Source organism: Hakea prostrata, chromosome 1 (genome assembly GCF_041222555.1).
Source record: "Hakea prostrata isolate BN-2017 chromosome 1, UWA_Hpros_2, whole genome shotgun sequence".
Classification (NCBI taxonomy): domain Eukaryota; kingdom Viridiplantae; phylum Streptophyta; class Magnoliopsida; order Proteales; family Proteaceae; genus Hakea; species Hakea prostrata.
This window is the reverse complement of record NC_142600.1, coordinates 70,779,036-70,807,025: the sequence shown is the minus strand read 5'-3', so window position 1 is coordinate 70,807,025 and position 27,990 is coordinate 70,779,036. Positions and strand designations below refer to the sequence as shown.

At 38.7% G+C, this 27,990-nt stretch overlaps 1 protein-coding gene across 1 annotated transcript; it reads left to right on the top strand.

Moving 5' to 3' along the window:
• The first annotated feature begins 158 nt into the window (after window positions 1–158).
• On the top strand, window positions 159–26,495 carry LOC149029727 (protein REDUCED CHLOROPLAST COVERAGE 1-like). Its single transcript, XM_089142063.1, is given in 26 exon segments — window positions 159–336; window positions 431–517; window positions 609–670; window positions 794–886; window positions 1,722–1,794; window positions 1,928–2,263; window positions 4,145–4,212; window positions 4,308–4,439; window positions 11,804–11,845; window positions 12,003–12,527; window positions 12,661–12,815; window positions 13,502–14,030; window positions 14,119–14,181; window positions 14,271–14,372; window positions 15,431–15,748; window positions 17,620–17,712; window positions 17,830–17,931; window positions 18,014–18,118; window positions 18,281–18,414; window positions 19,483–19,666; window positions 21,979–22,110; window positions 22,580–22,692; window positions 23,203–23,293; window positions 23,843–24,526; window positions 24,528–26,241; window positions 26,378–26,495. Coding segments are annotated over 24 exon segments (5,784 nt in total). The 5' UTR covers window positions 159–336; window positions 431–453; the 3' UTR covers window positions 26,112–26,241; window positions 26,378–26,495.
• Window positions 26,496–27,990: the final 1,495 nt, after the last annotated feature.

The window sequence follows — 27,990 nt, the reverse complement described above, 5'->3', positions numbered from 1 at the left end:
TTTTCTTAAACCACGTGCAGCAGGGAGAAACCATGAATGAAGTATTTAATAAATTCCACGTGGCTAATTTTACTGCAATTGGATTAGAATATGTGGGCGCTTGTTCTCCTATAAAACCGAAGACATGGAATCACTACTTCAACGAAATTACAGAACTTGGTAGACTTGCTGTTACTCTAAAACCTACTATTTCTGATTTTCTGACCGTTAAATGTCCACCCTTCCTTCCTTATCACACCTCAGCATCTCTTCTTCTCTCATCTCATCTTCTCAGTTCTTTACTCTGTAGCTCATTCTCTTCTTCATCGAAATCTCAGAATCCTCAACTCCTAAGAGGTACATAGAGCTGTTATCACTCATTCTATAGTCTTATTATCTGTGTATGGTGAGAATTCAAAATTTTAATCAGTGTTTCAACATGGAAGTGCAGCTCAATCTTGCGAGAAGAAGAAAATGGCACCTAGAAGCAACAGTCGGGGAAAGACTAAGGGAGAAAAGAAGAAAAAGGAGGAGAAAGGCAAGGATTGTGGATTATTAGTGTGGAGACAACGCTGTTAATTCCTCTTTTTTAAATTCAACTAATCATCCTGTGCTTCTCGTGGTCGCAGTTCTTCCTGTGGCCATGGACATCACTGTGAATCTCCCAGATGAATCTGTTATTATTTTGAAGGTCAGTTTTTTTTCCTTCTCACAGAACCATGAACATGTATAATAAGTGACATTTCACTTGTCAGGTTTTAATTTGATTTTGCTTCAAATGAAAATACTGAGATTTGATGTGGAGAATGAACAGGGAATCTCAACGGATAGGATTATCGACGTTCGTCGGCTTTTATCTGAGAATACAGATACCTGCAACATTACCAATTTTTCATTATCTCATGAGGTAATTTTTTCAGTAATTTACGAGGTTCTGCGATTCTGCGTTCGAAGCGACGAAGGGAAACTCCATTAAAAAAGAGAAATACTTGTCACTTATAAAAGTTAACCATTCGAAGCTTCGAGTTTCTGCTACGTTCATGGCATTTTGTAGTCGATGTTCTATAACTTGGAGTGAGAGACGTAAATTTAAACCAAATTCTTTCACTGTTCTTCGCAATAGTTTAATTGGGTCCGTTAGGCCCCGTTCTCTAATCCTCTCCAAGTGGTTGCACAAGATAACATTTCTAGATTCCAATCCTTCGCATGATGCTAGTTTGATACCAAATTTTAGGTAGTTGTAAAACAACGATGGAACAAGTTAAGTCTAACCCTTTAACGTATTTTGCCTGGTTCAATTTAACATCAGTATACCAAATTAGGCTTTGTTAAGGATCCATATCCTCATTCCGGCCGGCAGAGTATGTATATTAGTTTTAATACCAAATTTTAGGTACTTGTTTAACAACGGTAGAACAAGCTGAGTTTAATCCTTTAACTTATTCCGATTGGTTCAATTTAACATCAGTACACCAAATTGGACCTCGTTAGGGGTCCAGATCCTCTGTATCCCGGCAGAGTGTGTCTTTGCATCACACTGCTAGTTGCCTTGCCTGTAATACTCAAATTTATTGCTTGGTACAACAGGCAAGGCATCCAGTGGCTGGACACACATCAACAGATTTTGCCCGGATGCTAAGAATATGCATGTCCTCTAATGAGGGGTTGTGCTTCAGTTCTGCGCAATTAATGAGGGGATATAAAATGTAACATTTTCCGATTGATTGGTTTGTTCTCTGCAGGTCCGAGGGTCTCGGTTGAAAGATACGGTCGACGTGGCTGCGTTAAAGCCGTGTGTTCTAGCACTGGTCGAAGGTAAGCAAGGGAGTTATCCGTAATTAAATTAAATTTCATAAACACCCTTTAACTTTTTCAATTGCCCAAAGAAGCCCTTCCAAGAGCCTTCTTCATCCGAATCTTGATTGGTGGTTGTGGTGGAATGGAACAGATGATTACGATGAAGATAGTGCAGTGGCACACATTCGACGGTTACTGGACATCGTCGCCTGTACGACATGCTTCGGGCCGTCAGCGAGCAAAGAAGCAGCAGCAGCTCAAGTTGCAGCGGTTGGTGGCGGACATGAAAATAAAAGCCCTAAGCAGCAACACGCGAAAACCCATCCAAAGCACTCTTCTCCGTCTTCGTCTCCTTCTCCGGTTTCAAGTTCTTCTTCGTCTAAGGATGTCGTCGTTGATGGCGACGGAGAGATCAGCGGTGCCTGCCCTAAGCTTGGTAGCTTCTACGAATTCTTCTCGCTTTCCCATCTCACGCCTCCGATTCAATGTGAGCATCATTTTCATGTTTATTTGCTTATTTTCGTCTTTCTATTCAGATGCGTTAAATTTCATTCGGCTTCATCTGAACATACTACATTACCATAGTTGAAACAGTGATGAACTAGTATCTATGAACGGTATCTACACATTTATTGATTTTGAATGCATTCGAGACGTACCGTTCATTGCACGCTATTGTCGGAATGTTGTAATTGGCCGCCAACCATTTGGTTGAAAAAAACAAAAGAGAGGACTTTTTGAAACATTGGGAGCATTTGCTGTCTCTCTGATTTTCATTTGTCAAAGCATACGTTTAGTTCATGGAAATCATAATCTTCTCCTCCAAAGCATTAAAGGAAGGGTTGTCTTTCTTCTGGTCAAAACTTTTTGTTGTGGGATTTGGATTTACCAGAGTTTGTTGCCAACTTTATGCATGCAGCCATAGATTGCTCCTAAGAGTGCATCTGAAACAGAACTGGTTGTGATGTGTATGGTAGTAAGGACCGAGGAGGGGAATACCGGATTCATGATGTAGGAGTGCATTTCCAACGCCTCTATCCTTAACATAGATACCTCAGTTGGTGAACTATGAAAGATTAACGTGTGAGATGTGTGTTAAGTAAGCTGTTCCTATGTATATGAGCTACTACATCTGAAGTGCTCCACGGCAAGAACATGGAAGTCTATACATTCATTGATATTAACTGGAAAATAACTAGTTGCGTTTGATCTTTCTCTAAGTTTTCCTTGTTTCTCAGTATTGATCTTAAATATAGAATGAAAAAGCAGATTTTTCAAGTTCCAATCCGAACACTTCAGATGGTCTTTAGTTGAGCTGAGTTTACACATTACCACATTTTCATTGATCAAAAAAGGAAGCTTTGTCAACATAAATTTCGGCAGCATGTGGTGGTCGCAAAATTGTGGAACATGTTAGATTCCTCCCACCCCCACCCCCAGAAAAAGAGCAAGTGGTACAAGTTTTCAGTGAGTCAAGACATCATTAGGACTGATCGATTATGCTGAAGTTAGTCCCCTGGTTGGCAGTTGGGAGTTGGGACAAACTAGTTGTGAACATAGTTGTCAAGGCGTCGCCTAGGCGTCGCTTAGATCGGCGGGCTCCTTTGGAGCGCCTCAAATTGGCGCGCCTTATTTTTAGGCATAAGGGTCCGCTTTTTTCTTTCTTTTTTAAATCCGAGAAAGATGCCTCGGGCTATATTGAAATACTTTTAGATTCCGTTGGTATCTATTGTTTGAACCTATATGCTTGTATATGACGCTACATGTGATCAAATGTTTAAATAAAAACAAACAAAATTGAGAATAGTTTTTGACCGTCCCTCCTCTCCCTAATCCCTAATCTCTTTCTCTCTTCCTCTCTTCTTCTCTTCCATTCCGCGCTCCGGCAAGTTAGCAACTTCTTCTCTTCCTTTCTTCTTGCGCTTTTTATTTAGGCTTATTATGTGTGGTTTGTAGTTGTTGGTGACGGTAGCGTGATTAGTTTTTTATTATATAAGATATGTGATTTAGGTGAATGATGTTGTCACTAAAAATTTGCATCTGCTAGCCTAAACCGCCACATTTTCGCCGTGACAACTATGGTTGTGAAGCCAGATGCTTTCCAAAATTTGCATCTGCAGCAACAACATTTTTCAAGCTGGGTGTTTCCAGAACTTTACCATTCTATCCACTTAGATAAACCGCCTCTTTGGAAACAGTGTAGGGTTGCATACATCTGACCCTCTGTGGGATCCTTGCGCACTGGGTGTGACCTTTTATTTTCTTGTTTTCAGAACTTGGGAGTGAGGTTGTCAGAGCAATATTTGTGCTTTGTGGTGAATTATCATGTCAGAAAGTAACACCAGTGAATATTGTTTGAATTTTGCAGTTATAAGGAGGGTGAGGAGAGGGCAGATCAATGAGATTTCACCAGACAAATATCTTTTCTCAGTTGAAGTGGGATATACAACCTGAAGCATCTTTTCTTTCTATCATCTGTGATATTGTCTATTAAATTAGAGGTAAGAGTGAGCTACTATGTTGATTTGCAGGTGAAGCTCTCCAATGGGAAGCTGGTTCTTGTTGAGGTTTGCAGCAAAGGATTCTACAGTGTAGGAAAACAGCGGCTTTTGAGTCACAATCTTGTTGATTTATTACGGCAACTAAGCAGAGTCTTCAATAATGTTAGTTCTCTCTCCCTCTCTCCCCCCCCCCCCTCTATGTATGTCTTTCCAGTTTATGCAGAATCATATTCTCTTCATATCCTATTCTCAGTTATTTATTTTGATAACATGCATTGTTAAGATTATTTTCATGTTTATTGGTATACTAAAAAGCAGAAACAATTTCTTATCTTCAATGAAGAGTTCTCTTTATCCTCTCCTCTGTTTCTAAAGATGTCAAGCAGCTGTTGGGTGGCATCATCATAATGGGAGATGATAACTTTTGCATATAATGTAAAGGCTTTCTGAATACAAGGTTAAATCAGTGATTTCAGTTGACATTGGGTAACAAACTGATGCTTGGATTAAGGATTCAGCAATTGAGCTTTGATCAGCCTCATCAGCATTATTGACTTGGGTTTTCCTGGGACTAGTCTCAGTTGACTTTTGATCCCCCTCAAAACTCTGTTGAACAGGTTCAGGGACCACTGTTGTGCCTAAGGTCTTAAAATGAGATTGGTTAATCCGTGCTAGTCACAACCTCACAGGAATCTTTCCCAAGACTTTCAAAAAATTATCAACTAATTTGTTCTTAGACCATTATTTGAGTCTCCAAATACTTTCCCTTTTTCCCTTCTTAATGGCATTCTTTGAGAGGTATAAAAACATTATGTTATACTGTCAAGGTGACTAGGCTTTTGTGAGGCAGAAAAGTAGAATTTTACCTGGGTGTAGAAGAACTATTTACAAGTTACAATGACAAGAAACTCAGTGTCATCCCAACCTAATTGGTAGTAGAATGTAGAAAGTAAAAGGAAAGAAGAATAGTCCAGCTGATCAGGAAAATCTCAGCTAAATGGTGTCAACTACATGGATCTTTACCCTCCACCCGTCTCCCTTAGATGTCTGGGATAATCCCTAGGCTAAGCATGTTATTTCTCTCTCCCTTTTGTGGGCTCTTTGGTAATGAATTCCTTATTCATCCCCCCCCCCAAAAAAAAAAAAAAAAAAGCATGTCATTTCTCACAACTTCTCCTATGGTTGTTTTAGGTCTCCCCTAGGTTTTTTAGCTCCTTCAATTTAAATCAGACCATTCTTCCCTAGGCCTCTGTTGGACGTGGTCATACTCATACCACCAGTAACTTTGTAGAGCAACTCCCAGATCATCTCTCTTTACTCTACGTGCATTCCTAACCTTTTCCTTCTCATTTTGCTGCAAGTCCATGTTAAATCCTCAAATTTGTATACACATTGCTTCTTACATTACACTTCTTATTTGCCCAACATTCTGCCTAATACATGATAGCCAATTGTACAACATTCTTATAGTATTTATGGTTAAGCTTTAATAAATATGCTGGTCACACACCATTCAGGGGCACACACCTCTCCACTTCATCCATCCCACCTTCATTCTCTGTGAAACATCATTCTATTTATTTCACCACCGATCTGGGCACACCTTTATTTATGGTTGCCCCAGTATATCTATGGTAGTTACTTTGCAGTATCTCTCTCCTCAAATTTCACCACCTCATTATCCATCGTTTTGTGACTAAAGTGACACATTATATATTATCTTTGATCTACTAAATTAAATACATATTGTTTCTATGGGTGGTCATTTGGTTTCCATAATTCCAACTTAGTGTTAATCCCCTCTCTTCTCTCGTATGCTAATAGGATATCATCGTTAAAGAACACCAGGTGACTTCATCTAGAATGCTCTTTGTTAACTCATCTATGATTAGCATAGACTAAACCCTCATTAGGATTTATGTACAAAGAACCGAAAAGCCTTTAAGGGTTGGAAGGGATGTTTTTACGTCAATGTTAGAAGCCCAAGCTCATGGAGTCGTTGATCTTGACGCGGTTGAAAATATCTGGTGTTTCCATCTGAACGTAACAAACCAAAAGCTTGCTTTTATACTTTCTCTTCTTACCAGCAACTGGTTTCTGAATGAGTCTGGCCAATCCATATTTGTATTACTAGCTATTGAACCTACTTGTGGCATGCAACTTAAGTTCTTGGTTGTGCCCCAAGTTTGGACCAATCTGGACTCTCTCTCCTTGTACTTAAGCATCTTACTATGAACTGACAGAAGTAGACAGGAGTCTGATGGCACCCAAGGTTGACTCATGCATTACATTTGAAAGTTGAATCTGTAAGCGGAGCTTGCATCAGAGCCTAAGAAGACTATGAGAGTTGTTGTCACGACCCCAGTTTTCACAGGCTTGGTGGGGCCCACGTTATGGACATTCAACTAGGGCACGTGATAGTTCCTCTCTTTTTGCAACCTGTTTATAACTACTAAAATAAAATGCTAAACTATACATTCTCAAGGGCAAAACAAACAACCTATTTGACAGTTTGACTCATAAACATATGTACACAGTCTGAAGTCCTTTTATGTTTACATTTGACCTTTCAACAATATCTAGTTAAGTACATACTGTCTCATAGGAATATATACATTCATAGTCCAATTAAACAAACATCAGTTGTAACAAAAAGAAAAAGAGTTTCCATCTTCAACTTTAAAGGTACTTTCAGGTAGCAACACCCTTGCCCTTGTCATATATCTGAGGACCTGTCAACATTTACAATAGTGAGTAACATTATGCATCAATTATCACATTAAAGTCATATAACATTATGCATTTCAATTTTCCTTTCGTTTAATTTCATTTATGTTATCTGACATTATAGTCTTGAACCTAAGCAAATCTAGAGGATCTACATTTCTCTTCACCTCCAAAGTGGCTTTTGTCTCTTCACCACCGAAGTGGCTTCTATCCCTTCACCACCGAAGTGGCTTCTAGGCACAAGGCCTTGTACACCTCGTGGATTGCCATTGGCACAGACTCAATCTTTCCACTTTTCAGTCTTGCTTCATGCCCTCCCATTTGGGTACATTAAGTACTAAGACTTTCAAAAGCCATTACATTTCATTTCTTTTTCTTTTACTCTTTTTATATTCAATTCAGTATTGCGTTACCATGCTCTGTCTATTTCAATGTACCTTTTGCATTTCAATCATCATTTAGTCTCATCTGAATAAAACTAGACACCTAGTCATACAATCCAATCATTTAAACATGAGAGCATGATAATTCTACATTTACATGCATAAGCATCATTTCAAATTCATGATTAACAGTTCAAGAATACTATCAGCATTCCAATTCAAGCAGTTCAATCAAGTTATTAAGCTGTCATCCAATCCCATGCATTTTTGTTAATACACAAATACATATATTATACACTTTCCATAAATTGCATCAACGAATAAATAAAATAGATTTTATGTTATCATGTGAATGTTACATGTCTACTAAAGGGAATCACCCACTTAATATACATAGGTTGGTCAATGTCACTTACCTGTTCTTGTTTCTGTTTCTGTTCCATGTGTGTGTCTTGACTTGGTTCCATTAAAAATCCGCTCTCCCTCATGTATCCGAACAATTAATGGCTATTTCGAATACGCGGGAACCAACGGATTTCCCTTTTTTTTATTTTCTCTCTCCTCTTTCTTTTCTCTCTCCTCCACATTCTTCCTCTTCTTCCCTTCTCTCCCCTCTCCTCTCCACTTCTTCCTCTTCTCTCTCCTCCTTAAGTATTCTACAAGTGCACATATTCCTCTTTCTCTTTCTTTTCTCTCTCCTCTCTACCTCTCCTCTTGCTTTCTCTAATGGCTTCTTCACCCTCTCTTACTTCTCCACTTCTTCTCTCTCCTCCTTAATCCTCTTCTCTTTACTCTCCTCTCTCTATTCTTTCAACTTACCTCTCTCTGTTTCCACGAATGTGCTGCCTCTCCATTCCATCATCTTATTTCTCTATCTTATCCCTTAAGTATATTGTATATGTAAAATTTTAAAAAAAATTAATTAAAAATTGTTCCGATCGGGGAAGGTATACGTTGGGGGGGCCCCTCGGGATTCGTTATGTGGTTGCATTTTTGCAAAAATCAAATTTGAGTTCTATAAAATTCAGAGCTAATAAAAACTCTAGATTTGTTCCTTTTTCCACTCGTCTTTCCTCCCTTCCTTCCATTATAATATGATATGCAATTGCCTTAACCACGTTAACGATCCATTCAGAATGCCACCTCCTCCTTCTTTAAAAGACACTTCATACTACCTTGCCTTATGTGAACATCCACCACGTTGGAGGGGGTGGGGGAGGGAAAAGAAAGGTGACCTCTAGAGAGATCTCTCGCGCTTTAAAGAGAGATTCGAGGAGAGTTGGGGGGGGGGCGGGGGGGGGGGGGGGTTGGCCTTATTGAGAGAGGTCTTAATATAATATGACTTGAGAGAGGCGTAGATTAAATATTATATGATAAAATTAATAATAATTAATGACTAAAATGTCTAAATTATCCTTATAAAAATAAATAAGAAATAACAAATAGTACAACATTATTGGTATTTAAAACATGATAGGGATGAGGAGAAAGATTTGCGAGGGGTCAGCTTATGTAGGATATATATATATATATATATATATATATATATATATATATATATATATATATATATATATATATATATATATATATATATATATATATATATATATATATATAAAATTAAATAATGGGCTTCTATATGGGTTCGTGGCTCCACTCTATCATCTTACGCAGGGCCCGTCCTGAGGTGCGAATATTAATTCCTCCGGGTTCAGAAAATTATGCTGATCATTTCCTCGTTTTCAATTCAGTCTAATTCTACCGTTGTGGGACCCACAAGCGATGTCTAATTTCAACCAAAATATCAATTGGAACTAGCATCATTTAAGCTATTCTTTAACTACACTCGGATCATTTAATTAAACCATCAAACCAACCATTAGGATCCTTTAATAATCTTAAAGATTGACACATTCACACACAATAATAAAATAATAATATAAAAAGATGCAGGGCATCATAGTTGTCTTTCTCTTTCTTGATATTTTTCTTGGACTAGAATCCATTGTTAGCTCAATCAGTTAGATAAATCAATGAGGGAATACCAGGGCTGTCTTATGGTAGCAAACACAGCAAAGAGGTTGCTTGCAGGGCCAGTTATGCAGCTCTGTCTGGTTGAAAAAGTGGAACTTGAATAGTTGTCTGATAAAGGAAGGCAAGAAAGGATACTCAACAAAGCAGCCCTATCTAAGTCTCCTAGCTCCCAAAGCAGAAACACATAACTCATGAAGAAGTTGCTTTCTGACTTACTATGCTAGCAGAAGAGTGCATGTGCTAGCATGCTATAACTAGCAGCCAGCTGAAAAACTACAGCATGTTTCCTTTCGACCTCGGGATTATGTGTTGATACGTGTCCAGTGCTCCTGGCTCTGGGATAGGTTCTGGCTGCTGCAATGGGTAGGGATGCCTAGCTCCCCTGCATTGATCCATTGTGTTAGCCAGGAACAGTGGCATGCTTTCATTGCTTCCATGCTCCTACTTGGCCATGAAGGAATGCAATGCCCTATGGAAGAAAACATTGAGTGCAGGTGGTTGGCTAGATAGTGCAGCTGAGGTTGTTAGCATTGAAACTCTGGCCAGTTCACTCAGGATTGTTTTGGGATCACTACTGGAGGATCTGATCCCCAAGTGCAAGCCCCTAAATCCTTAGACTCATGCCATATGAAAATGATAGGCGTTTCTTTCAAATCGCAGCAGTATCAATCATAGTAATCAAAGTATTGCCAAGGTGTCAAGGGGTTTTAGGAGGCCTAAGGTGATGGCTTGCTTTTCAGGTATGCAAAAAAAATGTACACTTTGTGAAATGGGAAGCATGGGATCAGATATGACACATATGGCGCCTTATGAGCTGAGCGTTACTTTTTTTATATTTTGTATTTACGCTTCATTTTTTTTGGGGTCTTTTAAATAATCAAAAGTTATTCCACAACACTACATACTATTTGGTGGTTTCACCTTGGTTTGACCTTGTTACCATGAAACAAGAAGCATGGGATCATTTTAAGATTAAAGAAACAGGGGTTTACATCACCTGTAGAATACTTTCATATTTATATAAATCATAATCATATTTTCTTATTGCTATGTTGCTATTGGATTAGGATGAGATGAACCTTTTCATTTTTATTTTTTTATGATAGTTTTGCATCATTAGGAGTCTTTGAAATTTGTCTGGCTTATAAAATTGATTATGCCCGTTTTTATATGCTATTTCTGCCACATAAAATGGTCGAATAGAAATATTGTACACTAGAACGCTTTGTTTGCTATAGCAACGCCATACAGCCATCTAGCGGAGGCCTCAAATGCTGTGGTTGCTTTGCCACTTTGTTAACTATGGTATTAATATATCTCCTGTAGCTGTATTCAGGATCAAAGCAGAGGAAAATCCGGCTGATTTACCATAGCATTAAGAAGTCAAATCATGAAAGGGATTTTCTGTGGTACTTAAAATCCCAGACTACTGTTCGTCTTTGTTTGCAAGTCAAAAACTTATGATTCTGCAGAAGTTGTCTATTTTGGAGTGTTATTTAAATATTCAAACTTGTTTCAATGCGTAATACTGCTTCAACTTATCATTAGGCATGGGGGGTTGAGATGAGAGCATGAGCTATGGTGCATAGCATACTACTACAGCCCTATGTCTGCAGTACCTTCTTGGGTTGGGTGAGGAGATGATTTGCTGATGTGCCATTAGTTTTTTCCACTTGTGATATCTACAATAGGTCTCTCATACTTTTTAAGAAGTTAGAGTAGTCAGAAGGTGTGACATTTGTCATTTGATTATGGCTCATTTTAGTCACTGAAAGAGCACCAGTCTTTTATTGTGTGCTCTTTCATTGTTCCATGCATAAAAAAAGTGAAAGATTTGTCCATCTTTAATTTGAAAATTTCAGAATAGAGGATGGATGTGTTGGTCAACAAGACTATGAGTTGTCTCAGTCCTTGCACTATGGTGGCTACCTACATCTGATGTTCACGTGAAAACATAGATCTGACCAGTTCCTTATCAATTCCTAACAGTAATCAACATTGGGAATCACTTGGAGAATTATCTTCATGTTAGGGGCACTCCAGGCTGCAATAGTTCTCAGACGGTAACTTGATGATGGTTTAAGAATCTATACTGATAGGTGCAGAACTTTTGAGTTACTTTCATTTTCTTTTTTAGGATGGTATTGTCTAAAGTTATGGTTTATGCTTCTAACATCCATACTTTTGTTATACTTTTGAAGCCATGTTTTAGACAAGCTGTTCATGTCAGTTAAGTGTTTTGGCTTTGTTTTTGAGAATCTGAGGTTTAGAGATTCTCTAGTAAAATCATTTCTTTCTGCTTTAGGTCTTTTTTTGTTTGTTGTTGTTGAGCATTGAGTTGATTTTTCTATAAGCATATCTAATGGCTTAATTTTTCAGGCTTATGCTGAACTCATGAAAGCATTTTCAGAACGCAATAAGGTATGAAGCATATGTTGTATCCACTTTGAGCAAAATGCTACAAATTGAATTTGGGATTTCTAAATGCTTCTTTTTCATAAAGTTGTTTGTTTGTTTTTTTTTAATAACTTTCTTCTCCTGTTTTCTTGGTGTGGGTAAGAACTAATTTGTTTTGCAGTTTGGGAATCTCCCTTATGGATTCCGCGCCAACACATGGCTTGTCCCTCCAATTGCAGCACATATGCCATCAATTTTTCCTCCCCTCCCTATGGAGGATGAGATGTGGGGAGGAAATGCAGGTGGTTTAGGAAGAGATGGAAAATATGATTTGATTAGTTGGTCTTGTGAACTTTCACATCTTGCATCTATGCCTTGCAAAACGGCAGAGGAGAGGCAGATCCGGGATAGGAAAGTTTTCCTCCTTCACGGCCTGTTTGTAGATGTCGCAATTTTTAGAGCAATTTCAGCCATACAAAGTGTAATGGGAAAAGTGGATCCAACCCTTCCAGTTGAAAAGGAAAATACTTGTTACAGTGATAGAGTAGGGGAACTGAGCATTACTGTGAAGAAAGATGCTCATGATGCTAGTGTTAAGGTAGACACCAAGATTGATGGAAATCTGACGATAGGAGATGACCTCAAGCATCTGATTGAGAGAAACCTATTGAAAGGGATCACTGCAGATGAAAATACCACAGCCCATGTAAGATGATTTTCAATCAAATGCTTCTGATTTTTCTTTCACATTGTTATGAAGATTTTCTGACCATGAAATTGAAAAAAAGAGATTTGTCTATGTTACATAGCGCATGAAAAATCTGCCTTATGAAGTGCAGGATGTTGCAACTCTTGGCATTGTCAATGTTAGATACTGTGGTTATATTGCAGTTGTGAAAATTAAAGAGAAGGATGGTAGCAATGTAGGTCCATTTCAAAGCATTGAACTCATCGATCAACCAGAAGGGGGTGCCAATGCCCTCAATACGAACAGGTTTTTCTCACCTTAATCATTTTGAAGAAATAATGTAAATTAGTTCTGTTTCCTTATTCTACAGTGGAATAAATACAGAAAGAAAAAGCTGCACTTGTTTTAGTACCATATCTATTACAAAGAATTATGGTATTCTTATACAGCAGTTCCAGAATTCCTTAGTGTATGCGTAATGACAAAAAGTGCGAATTCACTGCAGAGAAATTCATGCCAAAGGTTGACTTGATTGAATGGATTTTACTTATGTTCAATCAATTGCATCTTCCTTGCATCAGTAGGAGCTCAGGAATGTTATGGCCAAATGTTTCTTTGAGCTTGCTTTAGAACCCTCCATATCCACCCTCACCAAAAAAGAAAAAAAGAAAAGAAAAAAGGGCATTCCAGCAAATGAGGCTTCTGCTACAGCAGGGGCCGGGAGGGGTAAACATGCAAAGCCTTATTTTCTGCGAAGCATATGAGCCTGTTTCTAAGTTTTGAGCCTGAAGTTCTCCTGAATAGAAAATTGAAGCCACTGAGTTATGTATACATCATTCTCTATAGCATGCTATTTATACAACCCATAACTTGGATACCATAACTTTCCCCCTTTAATGTATCTCATAAATTCAGTATTCTTTATGTTGTACACAAATTGCCTTATCTGTTGTTGTGGCTAATCTAATCTATATGTATGCTATTGGATTCAGTTTGAGGTTGCGTCTTCATAAAAATCCTTTGGGACATAATAGGACAATATCGCATTCACAAAATTTGGAATATGAAGAGATCATTGCTGCCCAATCTTTTGTGAAGCGAGTGTTAGAAGAGAGTCTCTCTAAACTTGAGGAAGAGGGAGTAGAAAAACACATTTTTCTGAGATGGGAACTTGGAGCTTGCTGGATACAACATTTGCAAGATCAAAATAATGCAGAAAAGGATAAGAAAACATCCAGTGAGAAGGTTAAAAGTGAAGCAAAGGTCAAGGGCTTGGGGAAGCCCCTTCAGCTCCTTAAGAACCACAAAAACAAATCAGATGATAGAAAACAGAAAATGCAATCTGAGGATGGAAAATCTCCAGCAGAGGGTTCTTCTACTGAAGCTGAAGATACTCAGTTGGCGTCAGAAGAATATCATGTTGAAAGCAAAGCCAATGAGAATGAGCTTGCATTACAAGGGATGCTCTCTGGTTCAGCTTTTACTCGGTTAAAAGAATCAGCAACAGGACTTCATCGCAAGGTATAGTTTCCTAGATCTTGTTGAAGGATGTATGGTCTTCTTGTTCATGTAAAGAAGTGTGTACTCACCGCCATTATTTTATTATCAGTCTTTGCAGGAACTAATGAAGATGTCTCAGAAATATTATGATGATGTGGCGCTTCCAAAGCTGGTAACTTCTGAAAACAATTTAAATTAATTTTCATCTCTGCATACACAGTTTCTGTGAGTTTCCTTTCTGTAATACTTTGAGCATTACAGGTCGCAGACTTCGGTTCACTGGAACTTTCACCAGTTGATGGCCGTACTTTGACTGATTTCATGCATACTAGAGGTCTTCAAATGTGCTCACTTGGGAATGTTGTTAGTTCCTGTTCCTTAAACTATGACTTTCTATTCCTTTTCAAGTTGTGCTTCTTGTCATATACACATTTGATTGCAGTTAGCATGCATACATCGTTACATCCATGTGTTCTCAAAACACTGATTTTGATAAGATAAAATTTTACAAGCTAAGACTCTTCAGTCTGTTAACTTGGCAAAGAATCAACGTGCCACTTCCTGCAAAAATGGAGTTTATCAGTGCTGATACTCTTAACGAATTCATTATTTATAGAGAAAATTGCACTGGCACCCCAAAATGGAGGTCTTAAAACACTAACACTCCACTTTATCTTTAAAAAGCACAGAGACCCCAAAATTGGACTTTCATTGGATATATTTGTTCAATTTGTCACTGAAAACCTTTCAGACACTGTTTATTATAGGGATATTTTTGAAAATAAACAGTGATTTGACTGTTTTTAGTGATAAATTTGATAAATATATCCAATGAAAATCCAATTTTGGGGTCTTTGTGCTTTTTAAATATAAAGTGGGGTGTCAATGCTTTAAGGCCTCCATTTTGGGGTGCTAGTGCAATTTGCTCTTATTTATATGATCACTAGCATTTATCTTGTTGCCAAGAAAATATCTAGTTTTTGAGAAAATATGTTAAACTTCCTATAAACAAGCAGAGGGGTGTCTGTGTGTGTTTGCAATTTGCTCTTATTTATATGACCACTAGCATTTATCTTGTTGCCAAGAAAATATCTAGTTTTTGAGAAAATATGTTAAACTTCCTATAAACAAGCAGAGGGGTGTCTGTGTGTGTTTATAGCATATTTTTATTGAATGAGCATGTTGCACATTCCTATTATTCTGTTTATATAGATAATAGGAGGTGGTAATTGACAATTTTACTCTTATGACTCTAGAATCATTACTTATCAAACTTGTATGGTTTGTTTTATGTGGGAATTGCTCATACTAAATAATAATCGCACGCAATTACAGAAGACTCTTTTGAGATTATTAGCTTTATTGCATTTTGATTTACTCACTCTTAACTGCTACTCTTTGTTTCATTTTCAATTGATTAGGTTAAGCTTTCGGAAAATCTATCACATGTGCAGTCACTCTGTATTCATGAGATGATAATAAGAGCTTTTAAGCATGTTCTGCGGGCTGTGATTGCTGCTGTCACCAATATTGAGGACATGGCTATTTCAATAGCTGCCACACTGAACCTGATGCTTGGGGTTCCTGAAAACAGTGAATCCTGTGATTCTTGTAATATGCATGCTCTAGTGTGGAGGTGGCTGGAGGTCTTCCTGATGAAGAGATTCAAATGGGATATAAGCAACTTAAACCACAGGGATATCCGGAAATTCGCTATCTTACGAGGTTTATGCCATAAGGTAATCTCACACAAACACACAAGTATTGTTGGTTGGAGTAGAAAAAATCTTCTCATTTATAATGGATTATCTGTTGTGTCGACTGTTGATATTGTAGCTCTTTACAGCTTGAGCTTTTAGGACGAGCAGTTGTTGGATGGAACTAGAGCCTCAAGGTTGGATGTTTGACAACTGTTATGTGCTTGGTGCCACATAATGGCATCTCATCTCTGTGTCCGCAATTGAATGAGCTATTAAGGAACCAAACAGAATTGAATTCCAGAGAATATAAAATAAGATTAGGGAGTAATCACAGGAGAGCTGATGAAGTGGTGGAATTTGAAGAGCTACAGTTACCACAGAGTGAATGCTTTAGGTATCTAGAGTCATCTATTAACGAAAAAGCTAATATAGAAGATGATGTTTCCCACAGAATTAAAGTAGGCTGGATGAAGTGCTGATGTGCATTAGGACTGTTATGTGACAAACAAATGCCTAATCTTAAAGTGAAATCTACAAGATGGTATTAAGACCTGCAATGACCTCCGCAGCTGAATGTTGACAGTTAAGAAGCGTAATACAGATCAACTGGGTGTAGACAAAAGGAGAATGTCGAGGACGATATGCGGTAAGACCAGGAGAGATGAGTAACAAATGATTTTATTAGATCCAAACTGGGTGTTGCACTAATCCAAGACAAGCTCCATGAGAGCCACTTGAGGTGGTATGACCATGTCCAATGTACACAATGGTTGCACGGGTGAGGAAGAGTGACCAGATTCAGTTGGATGGAGCTACAAGTAGGGGGGTGGCTTAAATGATATGCTTATGGTAGGGTTTGATCCTAGTATGACCACAGATAGAGTTGTCTGGGGGACACAGAACCACATAGCCAACAAATTAAGGTGTTCCAGGATGTTTATTTGATTACTGCGTGGTTTTCACCTTATACTTTCTCTCTTAACCTTTACCATATTTTAGCTCTCTTATTTCTATTATTGTCTGACTTTTCAGATCCACATAGCCAATCACATTTAATTGGGATGAGGTTATGGTTGTTGTATTAGAAAGTAAATCACAGAGAAAATTAATATATCAGATTGTGTCTAAACTTAGGCTGAGTACAGCAAACTAGAGGGGTGGATAACTTGCTGAAGTTCTTAGCCTGATCCAAGGGCTGGACAAGAAATCCTGAGTTGATACCAAGCATCAGGATGTCGGTGCTGAGGCCACATTCGACCAGTTAGAAACCGAAATATGGCCAAGATGGGTCAAAACCAGGATTTTGAGAGTACAACTAACCATCACAACTAGTCAAAACCACCAAAGTTTTCGAAACTGCTGAAATTGGATTGGATGAAATTGGTTAAAATTAGTCATAACTTGGCATTTATTGAGAGAAACTACTGAAACTTTCAAAATATTGGTTGGAACTCCCAAAATTGCCGAAATACTGTTGAAACTTGTTGAAACCTAGGACTTTTAAAATAACCCATAGTTTTGTGTCAGTTTCTTGGGACAACGAGATGTTACTGAAATTTTGGCCCATCTCAGTCAAGATCTGAATTATGGTTAATATGAGTTGCATTAGAAAGGGTACATCTGTAAATTCGCCTCTTAAAATAGAAATATGATGAGCCAAGAGAAGCTTATTTTCTCTGTCTTGAGCACTATACATTGAACTCAAAAGCCTTGTTTTTTTTTTTTTTTTGGGGGGGGGGGGTGTGGCGCGGAGTGAATAAGTATTGTTTCTCAATCCATCTGTGCGACTAAATTGGGGTAATTCAAGGATTTTTCAGTTAGAACATTTAGTTCATTGGGAGTGTTTCATGCAATGTGGATCTGGTTTTTGGATAACTGGAAAATGGCGTAATGCTTTTAAGTTTTTGCAGGTGGGTATTGAACTGGCTCCCAGGGATTTTGTTATGGATTCTGCAAACCCTTTCAGGAAAGCGGACATTATTAGCTTGGTACCAGTGCATAAGGTGATGAGCAACAAAGTGCTGCTTCTTTAAATAATGACGTCAATTTTCTATGTGAAACTGAACCCTGCAATGATTGAGTGGTCCGTCTGTGTCTAATTGCCCCTTGTTTCTCTGCAGCAAGTTGCTTGCTCGTCTGCAGATGGGCGGCAGCTGCTGGAGTCATCAAAAACTGCCTTAGATAAGGGAAAGCTTGAAGATGCTGTCAGCTGTGGAACAAAGGTATTACACATTTCATTAGTGATCGTAAAAAAAGTGGTGTTACAGACATACTGGCATCTCACCAGTTAAATTTTTTATTCAGGCTCTAGCAAAGCTAGTAGCAGTTTGTGGTCCCTACCATCGGATGACTGCAGGAGCATACAGTCTTCTAGCTGTAGTTCTCTATCATACTGGAGACTTCAATCAGGTCCGCTGTTAATTCTCTCTATTATGATATTGTATATTTTCTGAGAATGAGCCTAAGTGATACTGTCTCTCTTTTCTCTTTGGTAGCTCCCTGTGGGTATTTATGAGTATCTTCTTCTCGTGTGAACATGATCTCATATTGAAAGAATTCTCCTATTGTCAGGCCACCATTTATCAGCAAAAAGCATTGGATATCAATGAGAGAGAGCTAGGACTTGATCACCCTGATACAATGAAGAGCTATGGGGATCTTGCAGTGTTTTATTACAGGCTTCAGCACACAGAGCTGGCTCTTAAGTATGTTTGTTCCTGTTTCTAACTAATACTGAAATCTGGTTACTGATCATGTATGTTATGAATATGATCCTGAATCAAATCTGTTGGTCTCTCGCTGCTGGCATACATAAATAAGGACCAAATCCTGTGACTACCATCTACAATGTTTTGGCTATGTACTTTTTCTCTCTATGCATATGCATTGCAGGTGTTTTTTGGCCAAATCAGTTTGATTGTGTGAATAATTGCCAAGGTTGGATCTTTTGATTATGTCTGAATACACTACCTCTGCCTTCCCTTTCTATAACATATCCAGGCGCCCTCCTTTCCGATCACTAAGAAAAAATCAATACCAATCTTCTCGTTCCTTCTCTTCGGTAAGAATAGGGATTTGAAATGATACAAATTCCTCTTCATTCTGTTGTGTTCAGACTTCAGTGAAGGAACTGCCTAAGCATACTTTTTCGGATCCAAACTTCTTTGTTCTTTCTAAGTCTTCTTCTTGCATAGAAGAATGCAACTGTTGAAAAACCGGGATTTTAGTAGTAGGCGGCACCCCCTTTAACGTTTTGCAATAGCTAAGGCCTTTTGTGATATGAAAAGTGCCAGTCCTTCTCCATATGAGTCAATAGGATCCAGATCAAATAGGCCAGCCAATAAGGTAGTAAGAACGACCGACAGATACTTTATATATCTTTCTTTACCAGTTTATCCTATTTTATAGATAGATTTCCTTGCTTTGAATATTTTTGTATTGACCAATCCGTAAGTTCTTTTGACTGATGCTGTTGGTTGGTCCTCCTGAATCATCTACTTGATAAATTCGATTTTACAAATAAGTTGTTGGAATATTCTGCAAACTAATGCAATGTGTGACATTGTAAGATATCAAGAAACATGGAGATTAACTTCATCCAGCCTTTCTAAATTAACCTAAAAATGATTTAAATTTGAGATAGTTTCCTAACTTGACACTAATTCTTTCATCAGCATAATCATGAGTCTGTTCCAATTTAATGTTCACATAATATACCATGATGTTTTTGTTCTTATGACTACTAATTCTTCTTGTCTTTTGTCGTTGAGCAGGTATGTAAAACGTGCACTTTATCTTTTACATCTTACATGTGGCCCATCTCATCCAAACACTGCGGCTACCTACATCAATGTCGCTATGATGGAGGAAGGCCTTGGAAATGTGCATGTTGCACTTAGATATCTTCACAAAGCTCTGAAGTGTAACAAAAAACTATTGGGCCCAGATCACATTCAGGTCCTTCTTAATCTATCTAATGTCTCTCTTTCTTAGGGTATGGTCTTCTAATTTGGTCTAGTGATGGGATATTACCATTATGTTATTAGTGTCTATCATCACGGTGGATCATTACTTTGTATGGGCAGCATACAAGAAGGGAGTCTTGAGACTCTTGACCATTGTAATGACGAGTCATACATAGAGATTCAGGCTGAAGTTTTAGCTGATTTGATAATATTACACATCGTAAACTAATTATTTTGTTGCTTTTGTCCATCTCATTCTTATGTTTCCAAAAATGCATATGTGATGTAGGCCAGCCCTGGAAACTAGGGTATTCTACTAGGAAGTAGGATCCTAAGATAGCTAAAACACTATGAGGGATTTTGGGAGGGGTTTGTACAGCACATAATCAGATTCACACTAAGAGAACAGTATGGAATTAAAATTCACCACCAAGCAAGGATAGAAATAAAGTGGAAATATATATAAAAGACTCAAGAGAACAATTTAAAATTCTTATATGATCAATCCATGCTAGTAAGCAAGGGGGTTAGGGGCATTACATTCAAAGAAATAAATATTCCAGCAAGCCATAATATGATGATGATGAATTTCATTCAAAATTGGGGCAAGTTTTTCATCCAATGAGAAAAGACAGAAGAAAAACACAAACCCCTAAGACAAACCAACCAACATGTAACCAATCACCAAATAGGAAATAATAACAAAGCAAATAACCAGCAGACTCAAGTAGTAAATCTAATGAAACAGTAACAGAAGTTGTTGTAATGGAAAAGGTGAAAAGAAGCAAGGTGCGCAGGGGTTGGGAAAGTAAAAATGCAGAAAATAATTCTGCTATTGGTACTTTCAACAGAAAATAAAGAGTGCAAGGAAAGGAGAAGAGAAATAATAACAGCAAGTGGGACTGTCATGGGGCGTGGAGAAGAAGAGGGAGTAAGAAAGAAGGGGAAAGAAGATTGTTCAGCAGAAAAACAGAGGCTGCCAAACAGTTGGAGAAGAAAAGAAAATTAAGAAACAAGAGAAGAAAATTTTTCCTGCAGAAACAGTGCTGCCGTGAGGTTTTGGAGAAGAAGATTAAAATCCCCAGGGTAAGAAAACAAGGCTTTTTTGAGAAAAAACAGTAGGACTTTGAAGAGAAAAGGGAGGGGAATTTTTGTGGTACAAAATAAGGGTGAAAGGACGGAGAGGGAAGGAAGAAGGAGGCTCCACGTGAGAGAAAGGAGAGAGACTGGCAGAAGTTCTTCAAGGCTACTGCTGGCTTCTTTTCTTTTTTTCTTCTTCTAATTATTTATAAAATCTGATATTGGGCCCCACAAATCTTCTATGAAGCATTCCCAATATACCAAATAAAGGGCTGTAACACTGTTCACGTGAACAGTGTTTTGGCCTCTCTTTTTCATGTTTTGAGGTAGCCTTCAATGCTGGTCCAAATATGTTTATTGGATGGTTGTTCTGCATCAATATGATTATGTAGTTAGTCAACCTATCCAGTAGGTTTTGAATCAGGATATCTTTTCTGTTTTTTCTTCCCTAAATGGTTACTCACTTAAGGTTTTATAAGGGTCCTCTGACTTGCAAGGCTGGGAGCAACGGAAGATGGAGAAAGCATTACACTATGGATTAGTGCATTTATGATTACTTGGGTTAAGAGAGCACCCAACGCAGGAGGCTCCTGCAACTGCAGATTCTGGGGTCTTAGCTTATGCAGCCTTACCCTTGCTTCATAAAGAGACTGTTTCTGGACTCAAATGGATGACAACTTGGTCGCAATCAAACAATGTTTACTATTGCACCAAGGCCCGCTCTCATCTACCAATACTTGGATATTGTCCAAGAACTTTGACTTGATAATTGCCCCTCAAATGGGAGTGGGGTATCAACTTACCTAAGGTAATTGGTCAAACAGGAGTCTTAAACAGGTTGACTGGAGACATGAAGTTCCTGATTAATGACATGCGCTGTTTGGTGCCTGATGTAATGTCACGAGTATACAAGATGAGGTTAAAATTTAAAAGATATAAACCCTATTTAAATACAAGAAGAGGCTTCGATATAAAAGACATGACCCTGTTTTAATGTTTGTCAGTGTTCGTGGGGATGTGAACTGTGCTTGTGATCAAATCTAGTGGAGTTCTATTTTATACATTGAATACTTTTCAGAGTAATTTTCACATCTTTTTATATATGCAAAGAATAAAGAATTTATGCCTTATAGCCTCTAAAGAACTTCAAGGTGGAGTACAGATTTTTTCCGACAAATTGTTTGCAACCTTTGATAGGCAAGCTGATCCGTTTTCGTGTAACAGACTGCAGCAAGTTATCATGCAATAGCAATTGCACTCTCATTGATGGAAGCATACCCCTTAAGTGTTCAGCATGAGCAGACAACCTTGCAAATTCTCCGTGCCAAGCTGGGGCCAGATGATCTGCGTACTCAGGTATTTTTGTTGTTCTAAGGTCTCCACAAGTTAATTATGAGTTTTTCCTTCTGGGAAGATGAATTAAATTTCCTACTAAAGCTCTATAACATCCATGGTCATTGTTCTTGAAGTCGGATTTGATAACCACATGGGCAATCTCATAGGACCCCAATCATGGCTTACTAGTACACTTACAGCTCCAACTGTAACACTTAATACAGAGAGTTGAGGGTTTTATCTCTGCGTAAGATATATATTACAAGCATTGGGTAGATAAGATCATCTCATCCCTTTATATTTTGATATGGAAGAAATATACGGTATTATGGTTTGATTCTATGAACCAGCAAAAAGCCAAAAGTCCTTCCCCTCCCCACATCATTGTAGGAAATGGGTGGTTTGAACTGCTCTTTCTAGTTGAAAATCCGGGTTTTACTATTTATTGTCCATAGGATGGATGTGTGAAATGTTGCTCTCAAATTTGCAGGATGCTGCTACTTGGCTTGAGTACTTTGAATCGAAGGCTTTTGAACAGCAAGAAGCTGCGCGAAATGGAACGCGTAAGCCTGATGCGTCCATTGCTAGCAAAGGCCACTTAAGGTATGCACAATATTGTTTCTAGCATCAATGATGTTTATGATGTGTTTGCCATTGGTGGAAAAATAATGCTCCTGAATGAAAGTTCTGATATATATATATATATTGCATTATTTTGTATTTCAAATTTTGATATCATATAGCCTAGTTATGCATTTCAAGAGAGGGCAGTGGGTTAAAGGCTGATGGTTGACTTAACAGCTTTAAGATTCACTACCTCAAAAGGGGTTATGGGGAAGTTAAATAGTGCCAACCATCAGATGCTTGGCTTACCATGACTTGGCAGAAGAATGAGGATGGTTAGCATCAACAATCTAGTCTATCTTATCCTGGAGATATCTAGCAGTACTCATTGAAAATCGGGTCACTATGGCTCTGTGCATGTGCATGTTGTGGTACCGTCAATGTGTCAGATTTTCTGGCATCAATTATCACTAATGGTAATAGTCTTATAGGTCGTTACATTATATGTAGTCCTAGTGACACAGGGTTGCCATTTGTTTTATGTGACAGTGTGTCAGATTTGCTTGATTACATCAATCCTAATCAAGATGCCAAAGGAAGAGATGTTGATGCAGCAAAGAGGAAAAGCCTTGGTACAAAGGTATGACAAGTTTTTGTAGCATGGTTTGAACGGTTTTTTAGAGTCATGCTACCACTGGAGCAAGTGGTCAAGACAATCTAGTTATTCACTTCTAGCTGGTGAATCTTCAGTGGTTCATCTGAATGTGTGATTGTTTGGTCACTGTGGCTCCATGAGTATATTTGAATCAAACAGATACAGTGCCCATATGTGCTGCAATAGGTGTTTGGCTGCATTTTAAATCTAAAAACAGTATTTTACTGGCTGTTTATGGAGAAACTACCTGACTATTCATGTGCTTGTGAGGAGAATCTTTTGCTTGTAGTAAGACGGAAGCTGAATTTTCATCTCTGTTACAGTGCTAGAGAGCTAGTTCTTCACTTCTTGGTTTGGATTCTTTATTTTCTTTTCTTTTTGGATACTCATTCTGGTGCTTGTCCAAGTAACTCAGAAAAGATTCTGTTGAATTGGAAACATGATGAATTTGTTTGTCTTATTACGTAGAAGTTTTGGACAGTTAATATTATGTATGTATATAACTTCAATGATGCTTTAAATCCCCCTTTTCAGGTTAAAGAAATATCCATGCAGAATTTCAGCTTAGCAAGTTCTGAAGTATCCATAAAAGATTCACGTATAGCCACTTCAGATGGGGAAAAACAGATCCCAGATCCTAGAAATGATGAAAAGAAAATTCAGGAAAGTACCCCACCAATTCAGTCTGAGCTGACTGGAGTGGAAGAAGTTGCAGAAGACGAGCTGAAGAACATAGATGAAGTACCAACAGAAGTGAAAGGTGAAGGAGAAGACGGTTGGCAACCTGTCCAGAGGCCAAGATCATCTGGCTCATACAGTCATCAGTTAAGACAGAGAAGAGAAAATATTAGCAGGGTATATAATTATCAGAAGCAGGATGTAGTTGCTGAAACAGATCAGTTTAAAGGGAAGAACAGTTACCAAAACAGCAGCTATTATTTGCCAAAGAAAAGAACCATTATTCCGGGGAGCTACATAGAGTATCATCCTGCAAAAAGCAAAGGTGAGAACTCTCCAGTCACTAAATTTGGTCGTAAAATAGTCAAAGCTGTAACATACAGGGTTAGATCAGTGACTTCATCTACAAAAGGTGAACCAACAGATAAATCCAATGGGGATGAAGTATCCAATCCTCTACTTGAAGCTGGAACATCTTCTGCACCAAATGAAGTCAGATCAGCTCAACAGAGTGATTCAGTAGTTAATTGCGGAAAAGCTTCCTTCTTACAAGGAAGTTGCACTTGCCCCACCAGGCACCATTGCCAAAACGCAGGTAACGAAGTCCCAAGGTGACAATCCAGGTGATGATGTGCTGAATACTGTAAAGCATAACAAGGAAGAAAAGGAAACAAATGAAATGATGACACCAATGACATTGGAGGTGGAGTGCACAGTGGAGGAGGAGATGGATAGTTGTATCGGAGATTCTGTGGTTGACTCAAATGATGAAACTGAAATTGTTGGAAGGCAAGAAGAGACAAAAGAAAAGGATGAAGTAGAAGATAACACTTCTGAGAATGTATCTTTGATCATGGAAATGGATGCATCAAACATCATTGAGGACTGTGGAACATCACATGAGCACAACCAAACCATGAATAGTGTAAATACTGGCCGGGAGAACATCCAAACAGCTTCCCATGAAAGTTCCAGCAATGTCTGCATCCGCACTGATAACAACGGAAATTGCATGAATGCTTGCATCCAAACCAATAACAGTGCAAGTTCCAGCAATGCAGTAGAGGAAGATCTTTGCATAGAGGCTACATCTAGCATTATTGATCCTGGGGTTTCTACCTCCGCAATGGTAGGAGAGGACCTAAAAGGGAAGGTCTCAGCTACAAGTGCTGGAGAGGTTCAGGACATCTCCAACAAGAAGTTGTCTGCCTCAGCAGCTCCTTTCAACCCATCTCCAGCTGCTGTCTGTGTACCACCTGTCTCCATGAGCAGTAATCTTCCCTCTGTCATTGGTGCTGTTCCATCTGTTGCTCCTTGGCCAGTGAACATGACTATTTACACCCCCACCGTCCTCCCTACAGGGGCTCCCATGTGCTCGTCCCCTCACCACCCATATCCATCACCTCCTCGAACCCCGACCCTCATACACCGTCTGCCATTTGTGTACCCCGCATATACTCAGCCACAAGCTATTCCTACCATCACCTATCCCATGACCAGCGGCCCGTTTCATCATAATCACATTACATGGCAATGCAATATGAACCCAAATGCATCAGAATTTGTTCCTGGCACCGCATTGCCTGGTTGCGACACAACGGAATCTTCTGTCTTGCCACCTGTTGATGAGCCAATTGCTGACCGTGTCTTTGAGCCAAAAATGCTAACTAGTCATCTTGAGAGAGTGAGTTTGGATTCAACTATCCCAGTTGAGAACAAGGATGGGGGTGAAGCAAATAAAAACATTGATGATCTAGAATCTGAGGTCAAAGATAGTGCAAGCACAGTTTCTGAAATTGGATTTAAAAATGCACAAGAACATGAAGAGTTAGGATCTTGTAAAAATGAAACAGCTAAAAGTCAAACGAGCAATAGTACCAACGTAAACCAAGAGACTGGAGGCAGTAGTGAGAAGCACGTGTCAAGACAGAGTGAAAGGATTGATGGAGAGGAAAGCTTTAGCATTTTGATTAGGGGGCGAAGGAACCGAAAACAGACTCTGCGAATGCCAATGAGTTTACTCAATAGGCCATATGCATCACAGTGCTTCAAAGTTTTTCATAACAGAGTAGTCAGACGGAGTGAAGTTCCCAGATCTAGTGGGGTTTTCTTTAGTGAAGGTTAAGAAGAGAAGTGAACCCCTATATCAGATACACTTGTCAGCAGACTGGAGTATTTTTTCATCCTTTCAGTTTAATCCTCCCATGATGTACTACCATTTTGCTGATTTGACCAAGCAATGGGAATGAACACAGGTCAGTCACCACCTTCTCACTCATTCATTCTGCAGATCACCTGGGCGTGCAACCATGTGTGCTTGAACCCTTCTTTATTGATAAAATTGAGGTCAAAATTGAGCTTCTACTGACACGCAGAATCTTTTTGTTGCAGATGCCAACAGAGCTGGTCCCTTTTTCATGTAGCGGTACTACTGAAGAAGCATTAGGTTTTTCTGTTCAAAGAGGTATACTCCTAGTAGGCCGCTGCTTCTGTCCCCCCCCCCCCCCCCATCCCCCCCTAAAAAAAAAAAGCACACGCAGACAAAAGAAAAGGTTCACAGTTCCAGTAGCACATTTAGGCTATGTTTGGAAGGCAATAAAGAAAAGAAATGAAAACAATTGAAAATGGGAGAGAGAAAGATATTAAACCAATAATTGCTTTCATCTATACTTTAGTCTTTTCATTTGTCTTCCCAATGTAGCCTCAGGAGTGGTTTATTTTGGACCACTGTCATTACCAGAGGATGTAAGGAGTTTCCTGGGAATGAAGTCAGTTATGTAAAAATGTTACAGAATCTAGACATTTATACTGTTGGATCTTTGAGAACCTAAATTAGCATGGTAGTCCTCAGGTTGTTTGTTTTGCAATTACACTTTACACAGGTCATTTGTTTAACACTTCATGGTCTAATTACTCATTGGCAATAGGATGCATACCTTTTATGCTTTAGGTTTGAACTCCAATGAAATAGAAATATTTCAGGAGATTCCTATTTAATAGCTAATGTTGAACATAATCAGGTATTCAGAATAATTTGGGTCACCCGAAACTCTTGGTAGCATTAACTCTGCTAGAATGGGTACTTGGTGCCTAAAGCTACTAAGCCCGAAACCAAAAGTCCTGTGTTATCCTGAGGTTGCACTGGGTTTTGGCTAGGGCTCAGCTGCTCAGGCCATCATCCAAGTCTGATGGCTGCACAACCCGGCAGCTGCCATGCTCCAAACATCATTAGTCTTAACCTTTGGGATTAAAAGGCTTGTTTTTTGGATCCTGACACAGTATTTGAGCACTTTATAAAATCTCACTCACTGAGCAGTGTTGCATTGGACAGAAAGGCTCCAATTATTTTTAGCTGGAAAACTGTATCTTTTCCCCCTTCTTTAGGTAAAGCTGCTCGTTTTTTGGATTCTGATACAGTTTTAAGCACTTCGTAAAATCTCACCAATTTGTGAACTGAGTTTTGCATCAAGTCCCAATTATTTTAGCTGGAAAACTGTATCTTGTTTACCCCTCTTTAGGTAATGCTTATAACCTCTGATTCTCCCAAGCTGATAGTAGTATTCAAATAACCAGCTTACAAGGCTATAATGAAAATCAGAGATTCCACCTATTAGTCAATGTGTGATAACTTCAGGTTTAATCCTTGATGCTTCAGAAATAAGAGATTTGCTTTGCTTCTACATTTTCCATTTGGAAATTTTTCGCTGGTGTAGAATGCCCATGAACAAAGAACATATTCCCCAACTTATACATACTCTGAGATCAGAAAGAATCATGACTCTCAGAACACGCCAGAGCCGGAGACAAATTTCTCCACCTAACTCCATAACCGGGTTCCAGTGTTGTCTAGCTAGGAAAATACAATAATCATAACCCAACCTTAGCCAGAGACATTCGAGCTACAGAAGAATGAATGAAGAAGACCAAAAAGGGCTACTTAATGGTATTACAAAAATGAAAAGCCACTTTTCTCAACTGTTTCAAAACTTCAAACACATCGCCAC